Genomic DNA, 19,729 nt, shown 5'->3' on the forward strand with positions numbered 1-19,729 from the left:
AAGTACGCTTGAGACAGAACATTTCAAAATAAAAGCTTTTTTAAATGTATTTTTAAGCACAAAATAATGTACTTTCACACTTTAAAAATGTGATTTATTGTGTTTAACTGCTGAAATTTAGACGTTTAATGCGATTAAATGTTTCAATTGTTTGAAAGCCCTTATTTCAACATTGCAACCCTAACCCACCATAAAGGGTGCATACATAATACACACACATTTGAAAAAAATGACAGAACAGGATAAATTATGGTGCAGATCTTTATTAGCAAACATTGAAGTTGACAGATCATTTATGCTTTAAGCAGGCGACCATGAACAGTTGAAGGTGCCGAGATAGCGAGAGTGTTTTGAGTTTAATCATTAACCTCATGTTTTTAATTTCTCATCCTTGGGAGAGCAGCTCATTATTTAAGCTTAAGAAAGACTTGATATCCAAACAGTTTATCTGTGCCACCATATTTTTCAGGGCATTTGATAAAATGACTGCTGTCAGGTTTTTTCATCTTTATTCGACATTTATTTATCCATCGGGATCCCTTCAGGAAAAAATCAAATTTGTTTCCAGAGAGATTTGACCATTACACATCGCCCGGTACATAAAACAGAGCAACATGTTCATACAAAATGTAAACAAATACTTTTAACTTCCTCTCCTGGCTTAGAGGCATTTACATTTTTTTGTCGGCATCTGCTCAAGAAGAAATGTTGCCATAACAAAACCTGACTCATCACCTTAGTAAGCCAATTCAACAATGTTGACATGACCGAACAACAAACTTGTTTTTGCACCAATATGACCAGTGGTACACATGGACAAGTTAGACAGCAAAGCAACTCATTTAAAAACGTGGAAAGACGTCTTAAAACAACACGTGTGCAGCTGTCAGATTCAACAAACTCTTCACTGACACATCGTTACAGGAACAATACATTCAAGTTTTATTTAGGTGTAGTCATGTGGTGTGTAAGACCATTAATGCTTTAGAACTTTTTGTTTCAACCTCAGCTTCGTTAAGCATTTGGTAGAAAATAAAACGTAACTCTGTAAAAACAGACTCACTCTTAAATCTCATAAGCACACAAATGCTATAAGCTCAAGTGTTGCCATAAGTGCCTCAGTTGTAGAGTTAAAGTCACTCCAACAGGGACCTTAGGTTAGCTGTGTTGCAAAACAAACCAGCAATACAACCCTATATATAGATATACATCTTATCCTATTAAATAGGAAAGGCCTCTTTGAATCATGTAAATATTAGAAACAGAACAAAGAGATTATGTAACATTGTGTTTAAACTAGAGCCAGACGATTAATCAGCCAGCTGATAATATCCGCCGATACTAGCTTATCCGGTGTCGGCTAATTTCATCGATATTACTCGATTTGCTCACCAGTAGCATTTCATTTGTGTATCATTGGATTACACTAGCAGTTCTCTTTCTGACTGTCACCAGCAGTGGGCGCTGTATAGATTACCACAATCTAGAGTGTGAAACTGTGATGCACAAACATGCACACTTACTCTCCAGTTGAGCGACCATCTTGTGTTCGTTATTTATATTTTTAGAATGATAACTGCATTGTAGGGGTCAACAATATAAAACTGTGTATCTTGAAGTATCCCTGCAGAACTCTAAAAAATGTCAATGTTGTGATCAGGACAAATGTGTAACCATAAGCTAAAGCTCAGGTTCATTCGTGGTCCAACAACACTGTAAGTTTAACGTGTGAAGTCAGACAGAAAACAGAATTGTTTCCTATTCATAACTTCATGTTGTTTTGTGTTTTTTTTAGGATAACTTGGCACTTTAAAGCTCAACATGTTCCAGCAATCAGTGCCCACATTAAAGACATTAATTCCTGAGGACATATAAACCAGTTGTCTTGAATAAAACAATGTTGAGAAACAAAGTCAGTGTATTAAACAATCAAGCTGAGCTCAGTTTAGTGCATGTGAAGAACAAGACAAACCAAGAAACCCTTAAAAACAATAAACTAAATCAAGCTGCCATTTCAGAGTGAAAGTTCAGTCATTTTCTGTTTTCACCATCAGAGCTATACAGTACATTGAAAATGCCTGTGCTCAAACTACAATAGCAGCAGATTCAGTAAACAATGCTCTTGGTGAGTACCGAGAGAACACCATGTTTGGCCTGTAGCTTTGTGCTTTGCTAGTTGTGGATAGACGACAAGGGCAGGCACTTTTTTGGAGGCAGCAAGTACCCGATCACATTAAGTGATGTTCTTTGGACTTTAGGCTCTCCATTCAAAGTGACTTTTTTTTTGACTAGAATTAAGTTGCTATATGCAACTCACCTCTAAAGGCAACACCCTTGGCAGTAGCTAACTCACTACTGCTGGTTGAAACACCAGCGTTTGGCCTTTTAAGACTTGAAAGAGAGTTAGCCAAGAGACTTAATTAGCTCATAGATTCTCTGTTTCCAAAGACCTTGTTCAGCCCTACTTCAATAACAACTGAATAGTGCATACTGTAAGCTTTCAGCAACAAGGACCTTGGTAGAACTCAGACAATGAGTGTCTTTGTCCAAACAGAGAAACTGTCATTACTCATAAATGGTAATGACCGTTGTGAACAGCCTTCTCCTTGATGGTCTCGGCTGTTCGCCTTTGATTTAGATCGAGTAAAGCTTTCAGCAGGTTGTTTAAGCTGCCGTCTCTGCCTTCCTTCTCCATCCAAATATTCAGCAAGTCATGGATCTTGTCCTGAAAGAGAAGGTGCTCTTTACTATTGATCACGTTGTCCGACATCCCCAGCTTACGGAAGAATCTCTTGAGGTAGGTGACATCCATTTCTTCAAAGTACTCGAAGCAGTTCCTCAAAGACTCTTCACCTGCAAACAAAGATTCAAAAAATCAATCAAGCAAGCTGAGCTCAGGTGTGTTGTTCACGAGTGTCGTGAATATTCACTGTTGCATGAGGGAGTTGTACTGAGTCTAACATTTGAGGGGATTCATGAGAATAAAAATGACTTACCGTTCACAGGAAAAAGCTTGGGAAATTCTTCCTCTTCCTTAATGACAGAAGAGAACAACAATCGTTAAAATCAAGGGGATGTCTCTTTAAATTCCTCAAGAGTCTTATTATAAAGTGAGACCCCAAGCCTTCACAAGTCATCGCTTACTCAGTTACCTGGCATGGCAAACGTCATGCTTCTAAACACAGCCATCACTTCATCTTTGAGTAAACAGGTGGAGCAAAAGCGGAAGGTTGTCACACCCTCCTTCAGAAAAATGTGCATTTTCAATGTATAAAAAGTCATCTGTGTTCAACAGTTTAATCATCTTGTAAGAAAACTTAAAGAGAAAGCAGAGGAACTGGAGGTGGATGACTTGCTAGGCTTGGGGTGTCAGCTGTTAGGAAAGCAAAGCATAACTCAAGTAGTAAGCAGGGAACAAGGAAGCGAGGTTGGAAGCAGGGGTGGAAATGAGCTGTGGTCTCACCCTCCTGTGTGGCTGTGGGACCATGAGGCGGGCTCGGGGGGGAGACGTGGGGAATGCAGAGGACGACAGTAAACAGTGCTGAGAGTTACTGGCTGAGCTGTCGAGGCTTTCAAACAACACTTGGTGCTCATCCTCCGCAAAGGATTTGGGTCTCACCAGTTGCCGGGACAGGATTGGATTTGAGTAGCTCGGTATGTGGGTGACAGTGGTCCTCCTTTCCTCGGTGAGAGACTCTTCACTGTCATGCTGAGGAATGTTTGGACAGACAATTTGTAAAAAATCTAAGGAGACTTTATTCCATCGCTCTGGACTTTTTGAAGTCCTGAATTTGAATCCTTAAGCTCTATTTTTATTAAGATTCCATAGGTAACGTACCTGTCCATCTTTTAGCCCAACAGATTGATTCCTCTGAGATTCTGAAAAAACAAGAATATAAAGAGAACAACTTAAGACATTTCAAGTCTACTTCCCAGCACCGACTTGAATTGACCTTAATTAGGTGATTCAAAAAGGTAGAATAACAAGGGGGGTCTTTTTAGGTACTCTATTTACAGAGAGACAGGGGCGTGTCCAGAGGGGTGTCATGGAGCCCATCTTATTGACTACGTCTGGTGCCCTCCTGTCCAACAGGGAGAGTCTCCAGCTGTGAGGAGCATATGTGAACAGCTAGGTCGGGAGAATATCCGGAGCAGTCCTCCTGAACTTATCTAGATTGTATCTGGAGTGCGTATGTGAAAAGGGCTTATGATTGGTTATTTGCCTTGCCAGAGGCGGGACTAGCGTTGAAATCCACCCTTCAGACTGTGTTGCAACAGGCAGCTCATAGTTTTCAGTGTGCAGATGTTTGTCGGCAATTATTAAAACACTTTAAATTGAGACCTTTTTTTTGTTACACCTTGATTAATTAAGCTTATGTTGTTTAAAAGTCGATGTGATTAGTGCAGACAGAAGGGTAAATAAATGCTGAGTGTGCACACAAACTTCAGGCCTCCCCTTTAATACCTTCATGCTGACTGAAGGTGAGGCTCAATGATGTCTTACCGGTCTGCCTACAATAGGCTAGGTAATGGGGCAACTATTGCTGCCCCTCTGACCAAACCAATCAGTGTTGTTTGAGTCATGGATTGGCACAGGATAGCTCGAAAGCTGCACATATTTCAATGACAGTTTGTGATGAACTGCAGGTTGGAGTTAAACCAGCTAGAACATGTTCATTGTGTTGGCCTACCTTAATTTGTCATTCATCATCATCTTAATCCAAATGCGTCAGTAAGAAGTGTTGGCACATCATCTGCTATTGTACATGTTCTCAGGTGATCATCAGAAACAACATACCTGCACCTTACAGCCAAGTTAAGCAGGTTTCTGCCCATACTGTGTCAGAAAACATGCAGCATGTTGGCAAGTCTATGAGGAGCACCGTGTGAGTGTAACATCACTGCTCATCCCTTTTCTTCTATGAGAAGAATTCTTTTCTTTTCCATCCACCCTATTCATTAAATATACATACATTGGTTCAGACAATCTATTCCTCCTACTCTTCTTTTCCTTTTAGCATGGCTCATATTGTAAAGCTTTATCCACGGAGGACAAAGAGAAGCAACAGCTTAGTCATCCTTATTCAAACAAATTCTTCCACTGCCGTGTCTGTAGCAGCACGAGCCACAAAAAAACCTGCTAGCTTGGGCGTTAATAATAATAATAATTTATCTTTTATTAATCCTGTGAGGGGAAATCCAGTTTTACACTCTGTCTAATGAACATGCTACACACACATAGGCCGAAATACACACACATGCACAAACAGGATCCTATGGACATTAATGGAGAGGTCTCAGAGTGAGGGGGCTGACCACAGAGAGCGCTCCAGAGCAGTTTTGGGGTTCAGTGCCTTGCTCAAGGGCACCTCGGCAGTGCTCAGCGTACTTCCTGCCTTGAACCCATCAGGCCACACCTGAATATTTAAGATGCCTGCAGCAGGCCATGCTCACTCCCTTTGTAGTATGCCGAGCTTCGAGTGTTGACTTTGAGGTGCATTGATTGAGTGAAAGCAAAGTAGAGCAAAATGCAGTACTGTACTTCTCCTGGCGGGACAACAGCGAGGTTGTTTCTAAGGCGATGCAGTATTGAAATACAGACACGGTTGACTCAGGTGATAGAGGGAAACCAATGTAAGCAGGGTAAAGATGTGATGTGCCATGGTCTGAGGGAATAACTTGCAGAACTGGTTTTAATCATGACAAAGATAAAATATCCATCCAGCCTCACCTCTGGAGTAACAACATTCATTTCAGAACGTTATCCACCTGGACGGGCAGGTTAAATAGGCTGTCCAAGTAACAGAGTATGACTTACACATGCACAGCTATCAACATCATTAACTAGAGCGCCTCATATGCACCGCAAATCTTGAATCAAAACACAGTTTTAGAGGATTTTACGCTTAACTTAAAAATGTTTTAAGATATTTTTTGGGCCTTTTTTGATAGGATAGCTGAAGTGAGGGGGGGAGGGGGTGACATGCAGCAAAGGGTGGAAGTTGGATTCGAACCCACAACCACTGTGATGAGGACTATAGCCTTCGTACATGGAGGAGCGCCACAGAAATGGAGATGTTCCTTGATCTTCTATAACCCTGTTCAAACACTTAAGGAGAGCTGCGGTTGGAGTCTAACAATGACGGAGGGCGTGGCAGAGGCTCAGCAGTCCCCGAGTGACCGCATGGTAGAAAGTATTTTCATTAGCTGAAGGTCTAAACACAGTCAGTAATTATCATACAAACAGCACTACTGTACAGACGACTGTAGCCTCTGTACATCTTGTTGTGATTTTCTACTTTCACCTACCTGTTGCTCGACGTCTCCTCAGCCACAAGACGCATACAACGATTAGCCCCGAAGCAAACAGTAAAAGTGGAACAATCCAAATGGCCTTCTCTGATTAGGAAAAAACAAACAGAATAAACAACCATTACTGTGTGTGAAATCGGTTCAGAGCCAAGTTAGCCACAGTTCTCTGTCGTCTTGAGGCTTTAGATATATTTAAAAGTCAAAGTACTGAATGCACTACTGGTCCTATTAGTAAAGAAAAACCAGGGATATCTCAACTGAAGAGCGATGTAGTGACACAGAGGGTATAACACTCGCTCTCAGCTCTCTTTAGTGTACCTGAGACAGAGGCAGGACTCGGCTTGGTTTTCGGCTTGCACACCGTGTTCGTGGTTGAAGTACAGTTCTTCACTGTTTCCTCATCTTTGTCACACCTAGTTTTGAGACAGGCAAACAAGTTGTTTAATGCAACAAGAATGTAAATGAGCAAGGTTGTATCCATTATGATTATGCAATCTTACATTACTCTGGAAGAACAAAAAGGTGTGATTCTATTTGCAGACACTCACCTTGAACACTTCTTGCACACCTCGCACGCCTGGTCCGGAGCACAAAACCCTCCAGATCTGCACTGACATTCAGTGTTTTGGGTATGAGAACACGTCTTCAAGATGTCCTGATCTGAGGAAGCAGCACGAGAAAGATCTCATTAAGTCGGAGTTTATGCTCAGAGCAATTTGAAAAGGTTGAATATGGATTCGACCTTTTCACATCGATCGGTAGCGTAAAGTCGTTGAGCTGAATTACCTGGGCGACACTGAGTGCACTTGAAACACTGCTTCAGCCCGTTTGAGTGCTCAGTGAACCTTCCATCGTCACACTTCTCACACCTCCCCTTCTTTTCGTTTTCGGTGCATGGAGATATCATACGGTAACCTTACAAACACACACACACAGAAACACAGAAAACAAGGACAGGTGTTTTTTTATAGGTGAATAATAAACCATCGCTCTGCTGAGAGATTTAAAGCTTGTGACAGAGCTTGAATCCCCGTGGAGTAAATCAAGTGCGTCTCCATTTGGCTCACCAGCTGGACAGTTTAAACAGCACATGTCGCCATTCCGGTACTCCTCCTCGTCTGCGCAGTAGATTTCCCGCCGTACCTTCCTGATACCCATGTCAAGGCCAGATGTTTGGGAGCCAAAAACAACAGGCAAAAACAAAACCAGGAAAACCTTTGAAAGAGAGAAGAGAAAGAAACACCGGGTATGACAGATTTCTTGACTTAAAGAACGTTGTCATTAATAAAAAAAAAAAAAAACATTGGTCATTAAACTCATTTATAAGCCAGAAAGCACAACAGTTATTGGCTCCAGCTCAGATATATTTTTTAAACGTATAACTTTCAGTTTTTTTGATTGTTTGTTAAAAGATTTAATTTGAGGCTGTCAAACGACTACATGTTTTAATCATGATTAACCGCTAATACGAGTGGCGATACCAGAGGAGGAGAGGTTTTTGTTTTTTTTACCAGAATCCCACTGTGACATCACAAGGAGAGCAAATTTAAAAAGGAGCATTTTTCTCTGTGTTGTCAGACTTATGCAGACCACAAACAAAGTACTGGATGGGTTTATTTCACATGTTGTGGGTCAGTAGACACTCAGGTTACACAAATATATGTTCAGAAACACTGTAGAATTGGATTTCTCATAATATGTCCCCTTTAAGGCTTTAATTATGTCTTTGTTTGTTTTTAGGATCTTGGCTTTATTTTATTTTTTAAAAAGAGGTGCAATGCAAACCTTTTTAACTCACTAAACTAACTGCATTATTTAATATTGTAGAGATAAATAGAATAAATAAACAATTTATCAACTATTTAAAATGATTCTTTACATGAATGTAGCAGGAAGTGAAGTGATTCTTGTGTTTCGATCATTCATGACGGAGTATTTAAACATATTTCTTTGATACAATCTGAAGACATTCCACATCAGTGTTCACGAGCCGTAACTGAAAGTGAAACTAAGTTCACTTCACATGAATTCTAATAAGAATATTCAGCAAATGCCCTAACACTTTCATGTTTTCTTGAAAGAGGACAAAGATGATGAAACACTTCACGTCAGTCAACAACACAATGAAAAAGGTTAGAGGTGAGACTTTATCGACAGGCACTAACAGACAGAAAGGGCCCTGAGCACCTGCCATTGCTCGAGTCAGATCAGAACTGGGAAAATCTGCTTTTTCTTATTCTGCACCAGACTCTTGGAACAACATGCAGCATCTTCTTGAGGGAAATTAACTTTCACCTTTTGGGCATTTTACAAACCTGATTTTAAGCCTCCCAACCTCTGTTTGTAACTGTTTTACATAAGTGTGTTTATTTATTGTAGTTTTGTACTTGCTTAATTATCTTAGTACATTTTCAACTTTTGTAGACTGATTTTAGCAGTCTTGTATTTATCCGTCTCCTGGTTTTCTTTTTGATTTAATGTCTGTTTTCTAATTATTTCTGTAATGACTCGATGTCTTTGTAAATGAGGGTTGTATAAATAAAGGTTGAATGAATGAATTTGCACTCTATAGAGAAAGGGTCCTAATTTCCGGTGCACCAATAGCTTAGATCTTATTACGCGCGCCCTTTGGACGGAGGCAATTGTGCAGCTATAGTGGGTTCAAATCGGACACTTCCTGTCTCACTTCAGCTGTCCTCTCCAATAAAGGCAAAATGGCCCAAAAATGATGTAAACAAAAAAAAGTAAGGAAAAAGTAATTTCCTTTTTGTGCCCAAACAGATATTAGGTATTAGAATATCAGGTTTAGGACATATCTATATGATAGAGGTCAACACGATGCCCTCTCGTTAGTGCAAGGGCCCACGAGCAATGGTAAATGGACCTCAGCAGATTTACATAACATAAAACAGTGCATGCCATTACAGTCCTAAAGAACACAACAACAAGTGTACCGCAGTAATCAGTCTTGAAGTTTGGCAGTAATTAACCAGTCAACATCACTTAATGCCCTACACCAATCAAAACAGAGAACCGGGCCTGTGTAGGAGAGATGTCGGATGTGAAGGATTCATGTCCTGGAGGAAGAGGCCTCTTCTGATTCGTCCATAACAGAAGTGAGTGTAAGAGGTCAGACCCTGACGCGTATTATCCAAAACTGAAGACTAGTATGTTCCTCTTCATGCTGATCACAGGTACAACTGCTTAATAAGCACGCCTTGGTCTCTCGCCCAATGACCGCTGGGAAAAGGCCCTCGCGGCACCGAGCGAGAAAAGTGTTATAGATCATGAATGGATGGAGTCAGATAGATCTATATTACATCATATAATTAGCTCATGGTTTGATTTCTATGTAAGAACAATGATATTACTTTGAACTCTGACTTTTGTCATGAGTCTGTTTTAAATACATTTTTAACAGTGTCTTCAAAAAAAAGGATTCACTCAAGGTGTTTCATTAGGGACTTTTGATTCAGGGCAAAAAAAAAAAAAAAAAAGGTGTAGCTTAATGAATGAAGTATTGTGCCCACACAGTCAGGATACCTGACCAGGTGAAACAAACCCAAATAAGGCAATCATACAAGTCACCAGATTCCAATCCACACCCAGTATTTCCTAACATCTTAATAAAAGGATCACATGCAGGGACTTCTCCCCACACACTCGACAAATACACACCCACTCACATGGGCATTTGGCATTTCCGGGAATTATCGGTAGACGTAAATTAATTAAAACGATTTTTTTTAAACAATTGAATGCACTGTGTGAAATCAGAGATAAATATAAGACATAAGAAATCTTTTATAAGAAACATTTAAGCCATGCCTTAAGTTTTTATGAAAATGAGGCTCAAATCGGGACTTTGTGAGGTGGTGAGGCGCAGGGAAAAAAACTCAATCAGATATACCGGTAGGAAAAGACACTTAATACAACAAACAGAGTGGGACAATAAGGAAAACATTCAGCATAATAGGCTATGTGGATCAGTATTGTGAATTCAGCAGTCATCAGGAGCAGATGTTAAGCAGCTCAATGACGCGCTGTGAAGACAAACAGAGGTTGAATGTCCTGACGCAGAGGAATGTCTCACCTGGACTCAGACAGTGAGACACTTTGACAGACACACGGGAGATTCTGCGGTGAAGACAAACTACAGTTTACTTCTCTTAAATCCAGTTTCTCTAAGTGAAACCTTATGATAAGTTGGAGACTTTTAACTCAACTGGGAAATAGTTGCCACTTCGGTTAACGTCGACTCTTAATATTTGAGTGATGTTGTTCACTATGAGGAAATGTTATGCTCATACAAAATCTTTAATAACATATTTAGCATAATACCAAACAGTGACATCAACTGGGACAGAGCAGAAACAAAAGTGACTCACCATATACTTCAGGAGCGTCCTCATGCTTCACTGTAGAAGTTTAAATCCACAGACTTTACTCCAATCATTACAAAACTTTTCCTCAACAGAGAGAGTTAAACTGCGAGTGAAGCGCTCCCTCAGGGTCGAACTTTACAGCAGGTGTGACGAGATGACACTAATGACGACGACTAGTGTCGAGTGGGCGGGGCTACACCTCCGGCTTCCTGCGGGAGGAACACACCCACCGATGGAGTAGTAGTTTATTTATCTGAGGGACAAAAAATGACTAGTATAAATAAATGAATAAATAAATAAATGTTGGGAGAAATGCATACAATAATGTATAAATAAATAAATAATTAAATAAATGCATCAATAAATATATAAATGCTGAAAACAATACATCAATGAATAAATAATAAATACACTTTCTTAATGAAAAAGGCTATTTATATATTTTTACATGTATTTATTCATTTATATATTTATATATGTATCAATGCATACATTTCCACATTAATTGAGTTATTAATTTATTTCCGTATTTTTACATTTACACATCTATTTATTTCTGTGTCCAGGTCGTAAGAGGAAAAGTATATATGTAAATTTGCTTCTGTCTGTTTTTCAAAATTGACCAATCCTACTTCAGTAATGTTAGGACGGATAAAGGATAATTATATGAATATATTTATTGATATATACATTTTTATATGAATTGTTGCATTTATTTATATAAATATATTTATTTATACATTATTGTATGTATTTCTCCCAACATTTATTTATTTATTTATTTATACTTTAGTCATTTTTTGTCCCTCATATTTATCAGCCTACAGTCTATGATATTAGCTGGTCTTTATTAAACTAAGTGTCAAAACAGAGAGAAAGCCCTGCAGTCAAATGAAATATAGACCAAACTCATCATGAAAAAAGATTAACCATTCATGTAGGATAGATCATAGTCAAAGTAACATTTCTCTCAATAAAGATAAAAGGATGATTAATGGTGTTTTTAACATATTTTAAACAAACATCTTTGTGTTGAGTTATTTATAGTGATGCATACATTTATCAGCTACCCCTAGGCCTCTAAACTGTAGGTGAAGAAGACTAAACAACCACCATGATTCACAGTTGGGTGTAATGTGGCTCTGAAAACATACTTCTAGGTCAGGGGTCTTCAACTTATTAGTGTTGTAGTCAAGACCAAACTAACCGAGAACAGAGTGCTCCGAGACCAAGACAAGACCAAGAAAATTAGGGATTTAGACAGAGTCATGACCAAGACCAAGACGAGACCGAGCCCTTCAAAAGGTGGTCTCGAGAGTCAAGACCAGTCTTGAGACCAAGACAGATTTTGAGTACAACAACACTGCAGACATAACAGTTAGGTTTACTGGACCAGCAAATGTCATATAACCAAAACAAGTGTCACATCATTTTAAGAAGAGGGGCTTTACATTTGGGTATTTGAGATTTTTAGTAGCCTCCACTACTTCAACTACATTTGTGCAAGGGCCAGCCTTTGGGATTTTAGAATAATGCCTGCACATTAGCTTGATATTAAGTGCACATTCAGTGCAGCAAGCAGCTTTTGTATGAGAGTCGTAGCTCGAGTAGCTAACTCCTACCAGTTGAATATTATCTTACAGGTGGATTCCTGTAAAACAAATCAAATGCTCAGTCATTCCTGACCAAAAACAAATATATTTTTCCCTTCTCACATTTTTTAATTCTATCCTATGGGCCGGATGGGAAGCTTTGGGGGGGCCAGCAAGGCCGCCAGTTGATGATCACTGTTCTAGCTTAATGTTGATCTGAAGCATCTTTGGACTCATTTTAAAGACTTCTCAAACACCATCCGTTCTCCACAGCCTATAACCTCCCTTACCTCGGCCTCTACATCGACCTCCCATCCAAATGCTACCTGTCTCATCTGTTTGTTTTAGTCTTTGTCTGATCCCAGCACCATGTAAAGCGTCCTGGGTCCCTTGAAAGACGCTATTTAAACTCAATCAATTATTATTAAGTGATGTTTTTCACGTCAGTAGTTTAACCTCTCTCAAAAAGTTCTCCTCTGAAAGTTACTTTAGGGTATCCTTGTAGTAAGTGCTCTCACCCCATGTACCTGTTGCTCCTTTCCTGCATGTCATTCCCCACTCTCTCTCTCTCTCTCTCTCTCTCTCTCTCTCTCTCTCTCTCTCTCTCTCTCCCAGACTCTATCCACTGTCCTATCTCTAAATAAAGGCATACAAAGCCCCACAGTAAACCTGAATTTAAACACAGTTTCATTGTCATATAAATGAAAATTACTTTCAGACTGAACAGCTGCTGTTGTTCAAAAAAATCAAGCGGACCAAGTGGCTCCTCTCCTCCTGCTCATATACACAGCAGGATTTTTAGTAAACCTCCTTCTCCTGTGTTACAGTTAAACAAGATCGGATGATCAGTTGTCTGCAGCACTCAGATATGCAGCCTTACAGGAAGGAGAGACTGCCACTGAACATCCTGGGATGGTTTGTGTGTTTAGCTGTTGGTCAGGGTTGTGTTTGAGAAGAAGGCGCGATGGGATTGAAATGAAGCTCATTCCTCAATTGTACTGTCTTTGTTGTGATGCCGAGCTAACGTGCCGTGGAGCTGTACTGGACATGGTGTCAGAGATTTGATGGCAGTGAGCAGAAGAACTGATGACTGTTAGAGACTGATGCTTTAATGGGTCATAGGCATCTTGCTCTTAAATGTGCACAACAGCGCTACAATTCTCTCAACCCGAGTCATTCTTACAATCAGTCTGTCGTTCCAGTTCCTGCATTTGCAGGACTTACTGCACAGCTTACCACCAACACGGTGCAGGAACTCATGTTTCTGAGATGATAAGGCAGGGAGGAGGCTGAAACCTCTGAGACAGTTTTTCCAAGATAAGAAAGACAGCATTGCTTTTGCTCGTCTGTTGCTCTAAAGGTCAATATGTTATAATTAGTAAAATGTATTTTTGCCTCATCTTACCGTCTCATATGATCTTGTGCCTTTATATTGTTTTGGGGTTAAGGGGATTTAAGCACAAGGGGATATATCAAAGGGCTATAGCTCACTTTAACTCAGTTATTCCCCTTCTTATGAAAGATCTTTCAATCCTAATGAAGAGTTAATAGAGAACCCATACAAGCCAGGGAGCACAGCGTCATCTAAACAAAAGTTTGCTCGTTAGCACACGGGAGAAAGAACAGTTTTGTAAGTTATACTGAGTGGTCTGAGATAAAATGTGCATCCTCTGGTGCTCTTTAGTCAGTCTAGTGCTTTGTCTGTTTTGCTCTAATCTCGACGGCTGCAGCCTCAAACAGCTGTGTAAATAGACAGTCAGAGTAAGAGCTGAACCCTGTTAGTGTGCATTATAGTGAGAGGCATCAAACCGTCATAGAGCTACTTTAACATTTACTAGAGACCCAATCAGTCCAACATAAACACAGACTTAAAGAAAAACTCTTTCTTCACAGGCAGACATCTTCAGCAGGAACACAAGAAGGTGGTCTCCACAAAGCTGGTTCAGTCTTATGGTACTTACTCACTACAACACTTGCAGAAAACTCCTGATATTTGCCGGAGGAGTTGTATGTGTGAACGTAAACAGCCAAATGTTTCACTCTGACTTCACCCAAAGTTTCTCCTGCCAGACCTATAGTATTTTTCCGCAGCAAGTGAGCTGATGTGAGAATACGGCAGGATATTATCCGGAGAATTCAGATCGAGCCAATAGGAGGGGGGAGTGATGTTTATAAACTGTGACTGCTGCAAGGTGCATAGACTGTCTGCACGCGACCGCTACGATCTCTGTGCACGTCATTAACCTGCTGCATTCTGTTTTCTGATCATCAGTATGTTGTTCTCCACTCTTTTGTTGATAATGTAACTCTGTTGAACTACACTAGCATTGATATAAAGGCAAATATTCTCATTATAGCGTCTCATTCTTTTGTCCCCCTGGCCATATGACTGTACAACACCTCACTGGTATGGCAGGGGAAAAGCAAACTGTGACTCATGGACTAAACTTTCACTTTTTTAAACTGTAGAAGGTCTACACTTTTACTTATTTTTATGCACAGGTCTAATTTTTCCTTAAACAGTTTATAGGTTCCACTTAAATTGCACATATATATATTTTTTATTCCTGAACGGGGTTATGTACATTTGTCTTTGTATTAGTCTATTTTTAATTGCACAGGTTTAATTTTATTTCATGTAGGGGCTTACTTAAATCTTTGTCTCTGGTTTATATATATGTATGGGAGGGGGGACAGCGGTTGTTTATTTGTAACAAATGTTTCATGTCATGCATGTCTTTTGTAAACTGCTACTGGAAGCTTTGTAGTATCTAACTTTCTATCTATCTAGACTCTGTTGCTTCATCCACGTCTTTTTTTTAAAGTCATGTCTTACCTCTGGAGACCCCCCGTCCCCCCTCCTGTCTGACAGGGATAGTCTCCCACTGTGAGGTTCATATGTGAACAGCCAGGTCAGGAGAATATCCTGAGCAGTCCTCCTGAAATATATTATCAGGAGTTTATATGTGAAAACTGCTTTAGTATAAAAAATATATAAACATATGTTTTAAATTATGTAATAAACCTAAATCAGACTTTCACAACCTTGGGGTCCCGACCCCATGTGGGGTTGCATGTAATTCAAATAGGGCTGCCTGAGTTTGTATTTATTGATCAATAAAATATATTGTACATTGAAATATGTTGAAGACAGGCTACTGCTGGCAGAGGAGGCGTGTCTGATCACCAGCCAATCACAGGGCTGATATATAGAGACAGACAACCAGCCACACTCACATTCACACCTACAGGAAGTTTAGAGTCATCAATGAACCTAACGAGTCCATGTCTCTGGACTGTGGGAGGAAGCTGGAGTACCCGGAGACAATCATGCAAACTCCACACAGAGAGGCTCCTGTCAGACAGGGATTCAAACCAGGAACCTCCTCAGCGCTAACCACTGCACCACCACCACAGTGCAGGCCCCAAATGAACATCTGCTGGATTACTTACATTTATATTTACAAGACTTTGTTTTTATCATCGATCCACTTGTCAGCTCTTATTTTCCTCAGATAAATCATTACCGACTCACACACGCGTCTGCAGTGCTGGTTTATTTATGAGCCGGCTGATTGAAAATGAGTGCGCGTCAATAGATGTTACAAAATGACAAAGGTGAGATCTTTCAACTGTACATTTATTTCAAAAAGGCTGCATATACATTTGCAAATTCTACTGTACAGAAAACATCCAAATGTCCATAATTATAGATACAGTTTACCACACAGCTGCCCTGGCATTACCAAACATAGATGTTCAGCACTAGAAAAGCTCTGCAGCCTTTTCAGTATTATAGTCTTTAATACTTTTCAACTAATACCTTTAAATGTATATGTTTGAGTTGATGTTTTTTTTTTTTTTTAATTCTCCATCCTTTCTTTACAACATTCACCATTTACAGCAGATAAACAAGGCACAAGAATAGTGATGTGATGCAGAGTGGGTTAGACACATCCAGATTGAAGCATGCCCAGACTGTTGACTCTCATTGGGCGTAGCGCACAGACAGGATACTCATGATTCTTGATGCAACAAAAGCCATTACTTAGCATTAAAAAAAAAGCACACATTTCTGTATTTGAGGCTCTGTATTCACTGGACAGGTCACAATTAGGGTTCCAATGTTATCAATGTTTCACTTTTTTCACCTTCCAGCTTAAATTCAAAATCACCCTTTAACCTTGATAAACCATCGAGGACACAGAAATCTTTCAAAATAAAAGCTTCATCAATTCAAAAGAGGTTTAAAAACACATGCGGAATTGGATTCAGCCAATCTGTTGAAGTTTATTGTGTAAATTAAATGAATATGTAACTCTGACACCTAGTGTTGAAAATGGGTACTGCATCCAAATTTTAAACTTAGAGAGAGCTGTCTCCCCCCCTCCTCTTTAGAGTCGATACTCACGCAGGTTGCCATGTGGTGAACACTGAAGCTTCAGTGTTTATCCAGCTCTGCATTCGTCTGTAAACCTTTCTGTGTTCTAACCTCTCTCCATTTTTCAAAAACATCTCCAATATTGATCCTAGTTTGAGCACGTTTCTGCTCGTGGAGCTTATTAGAAACATGCAGAGGCTTTTTAGGTCGAGTACAATCACTTCTATCTGAACCACTTCTCTTGCTGCTTCCATCGCTGCAACACCTGTTGACCTGATAACTGCTCTCATATCTGACAAACTGAGGGGCGTCCAAAACGGCCGTGTGTGGGTGCCTTAAAAGCGCCTACCTTCTCTGGTCCAAACAAATCCAGAGCATTCAGGACCAGAATCGAAAGTTAGAAGGAGGACATACTGGCTGCTGCATTGTTGTCAGAGAAGCCATCTGAGATCCAAAGTGTTAGCATTGAGATTTGAGTCATTTTGGGATTCAAAGACTTTACAGGAATAGTGTTGGATTAAAGTAAAGATTGACCCAGCTGGGGGCGGCAGCAACATCAGGTAGACATTTACGAAATGAAGCACAGATGTAGGAGCAATTTCTTTAATTATTTTTAGTTATTTTGCATTTGAGCAATAAGCACCTTACCACCTTCTTTTTGTTTAGTTGTTTTGATAGTAACGTACAAGCAAGACTGCCCTAAAGGAGAAAGCTTTCTAAGTTCCCAGTGACATGAGGAGGGCCCATGGAGGTCAGCAAAAAATACATGATCCATCCTAATTTTAAGCAACAACAACCACATTTTATTTAACATCTAAATGCCGTTACCTCTTAAAGCAACAGAAACACATTTTATTTATTGTTGCTTCAGTAAAAATGTACCCAATTTTAAAACGTACCCCCCCCCCCCCCCTTCTTAAAAGGATAGGAGTTTTTTTTTTTTTTTTAATGATACTGACGTAAACTGGCCCAGTGAACTTAACTGTTTTGCCAGTTATGTTGCAATCAGTATATCCATTTCAGGACCTGCACAATGTTAGGATGTCAGAAAAGAAAGGAGAAGAAAAGGAGGGAACTGGCTCGGGCATTTGACTTTGACAAGAATTTACAACAAACTCATTTCAGTCGTCTCCAAAGTCTGATGGGAGCCAGGCAGAGGGAGCTAATGTTAGTCAGGAGGCTAGCGCTAACACGACTGATCGAATGCGCATACGTTGAAACAATTAAATCAATTTTCTGGGAGGGTCGCATTCAGTGGGCCTTTAAGGGGCCAAGCCATTTCTGCATGTGGGCCTGGCTACAAGACCAAGAAGTAGCAACGAATTTGGGTGTTTCCAATAAATGATTAAGAAGCTAACTGAAAAGTGTTTAGTTTACGAGTGTGGAGTGGATTGAGGACACAGGGAGGTTTATTGGTGTTCTTAGAGGATACCAGTTTGTGTTCATCATGGAGACTTTTTCTGTTATGACGATTCAAGAGATACTTTATATACTTAATTTATCAGATACTGAAGTACAACTAATATATTTAACTATTTTACTTTCAAGCCTCACATGCCCAGAACGTGCTTCATTATGATTATTTGTGTGTGATTAAGCAGAGGTTGTGATGCTTTTTAAAAGTGTATTTCAGATGTCTTGTCTGTGTGTGACCTCTGTAGCCATGAAAATTCAGAGCATGTGTCGGCATGTGTGGGTTGGTAATGAGTGGGAGGCTGTCTTGGGGGCAGTTGGGTGTGTTAGGGTCTGATATGAGGTCTACGTGATGGGTGTTAATGGAGGGTATTCGGTGATAAGACTCAGCGATGTGCCAAGAAATGATGACAGCTTCCTCTCTATCACTTTTTGTGGGCGAAAAGCCGTCATGAACTTTACCTCAACCGCTCGAAATTCACACTTTGTCACAGCAGTGATAGAGACAGAAACGGTCTGACTGTCTGCGTTTAAAGATCACACTAAAGGTAACGTTGTAGGTTTTTTTAGAAAGGCCAAACTTTCTACGGGGAACATTTTTTAATTTTTTTGAACAATTAAAATGGGTGAATTTCAGGAAACTAGGACTTCACCAATTAGTGGCTTCCTAGAAAAAAAAACTGGATGTCATAAAGAAGCCTCTCAGTCCTCTTTCATTCAGTGATACAGGAATATTCTTGAGTGTGTGTGGAGGTGAAATAAATGACACCAGGTGTCTCCTAAATGGCCCCACATGCATATTACCATATTTGCATAGCAAGAATCTCCATGCAAATATGTCCAGCTGACACGTGGACCACCAGGAGCAGTATGGGAGAGAGCAGGAACCTCTCAGGGAAGAAATTAACCTCCCGTCTCTTCAACACAAATTCAGGAAATAATTGACGATAATACCAGAACTGATCCCCTCCTTCACGCCCCCCCCTCGGTCCCAGCTTTGACATGTGACGTGAATACACATGGGAGCAGTTTTAACTTAAAATGAAAAGCAAATTAATTAAAACACTTTTTTAAGAAAAACCCTCCAATACAGTCACTCTCTAGACCAACTCTGAAAGATTGGGGTAGATCCACAGCAGGTACGGCTTCACCTTTTACCAACGTTGATTGGTAAGCACGGAGACTGCTCGCCGTCTACTCACAGATAACATCATGACCCTCCTGCTGCGATGACACAGTGTGTTGTCCATAATGCTCTGTGTATTAACACAGATATATATGCATTAGTTTGTCAGCTTTCCCTGGCTGGCTCTTTTTTCTCTCTCAGCCTACATATTCAGGGAGAGAGTCCTCTGCATCGTGATTTGTCCGCCTGTCCGTCCTACACAGACTGCTTTCCTCTATGTGACTGAAGTCAGAGTCCGACTCATCGTGGTCCTTGGGAGAGCTTTTGGAGTGGATTTTACCAATCTCCTCCAGGGCGCTGGCTAGAGAGTCGAGGTCAGCAGTGTCCTGGTTGCGAGCCTCCCACAGGCTCAGTATGACCGCTGATGGACTCTGCTGCTTTGCAAAATAACCCAAGTTTCTGCAGAAAAGCACAGACAGAGAAATACATTTTTCACATTTTCATTTGCTGTACTTACTGT

General features: G+C 40.2%; 2 protein-coding genes across 3 annotated transcripts in view; both read right to left on the reverse strand.

Moving 5' to 3' along the window:
• Positions 1 to 247: 247 nt before the first annotated feature.
• On the reverse strand, positions 248 to 10,850 carry hdr (hematopoietic death receptor). 2 transcript variants are annotated; one of them, XM_061037342.1, is made up of 10 exons: positions 10,701 to 10,850; positions 7,380 to 7,527; positions 7,099 to 7,227; positions 6,861 to 6,972; positions 6,631 to 6,725; positions 6,310 to 6,399; positions 3,839 to 3,879; positions 3,620 to 3,709; positions 2,997 to 3,033; positions 248 to 2,853 (listed from the first exon to the last, which is right to left on the reverse strand). In XM_061037342.1, exons 1-10 carry the CDS (start codon positions 10,722 to 10,724, stop codon positions 2,570 to 2,572), a joined length of 1,050 nt encoding a protein of 349 aa, XP_060893325.1. In that variant the 5' UTR covers positions 10,725 to 10,850; the 3' UTR covers positions 248 to 2,569. The 2 variants fall into 2 exon arrangements, with proteins under 2 accessions (XP_060893325.1, XP_060893324.1); XM_061037341.1 differs by having other exon boundaries at positions 3,464 to 3,709.
• A 7,000-nt stretch (positions 10,851 to 17,850) lies between these two features.
• The window catches only part of unc5db (unc-5 netrin receptor Db), a 147,087-nt gene continuing 145,208 nt past the window's right edge, over positions 17,851 to 19,729 (reverse strand). The window contains exon 16 of the mRNA XM_061037359.1: positions 17,851 to 19,668. Within this exon, the coding sequence (XP_060893342.1) occupies positions 19,407 to 19,668 (262 nt within the window). The 3' untranslated portion in view covers positions 17,851 to 19,406. The remainder of the gene's footprint in view (positions 19,669 to 19,729) is intronic.

The sequence above is a fragment of the Labrus mixtus genome, chromosome 5 (assembly GCF_963584025.1).
Source record: "Labrus mixtus chromosome 5, fLabMix1.1, whole genome shotgun sequence".
NCBI lineage: Eukaryota > Metazoa > Chordata > Actinopteri > Labriformes > Labridae > Labrus > Labrus mixtus.

Excerpts from the sequence above, each read along its gene's own strand:
- hdr (XM_061037341.1), bottom strand. The coding sequence starts at position 10,724 with ATGAGGACGCTCCTGAAGTATATG. Across the intron at positions 7,528-10,700 it reads GGACGCTCCTGAAGTATATG|GTTTTCCTGGTTTTGTTTTT; the intron begins GTGAGTCACTTT and ends TCTCTTTCAAAG. Across the intron at positions 6,400-6,630 it reads GAGTCCTGCCTCTGTCTCAG|AGAAGGCCATTTGGATTGTT; the intron begins GTACACTAAAGA and ends TTTCCTAATCAG.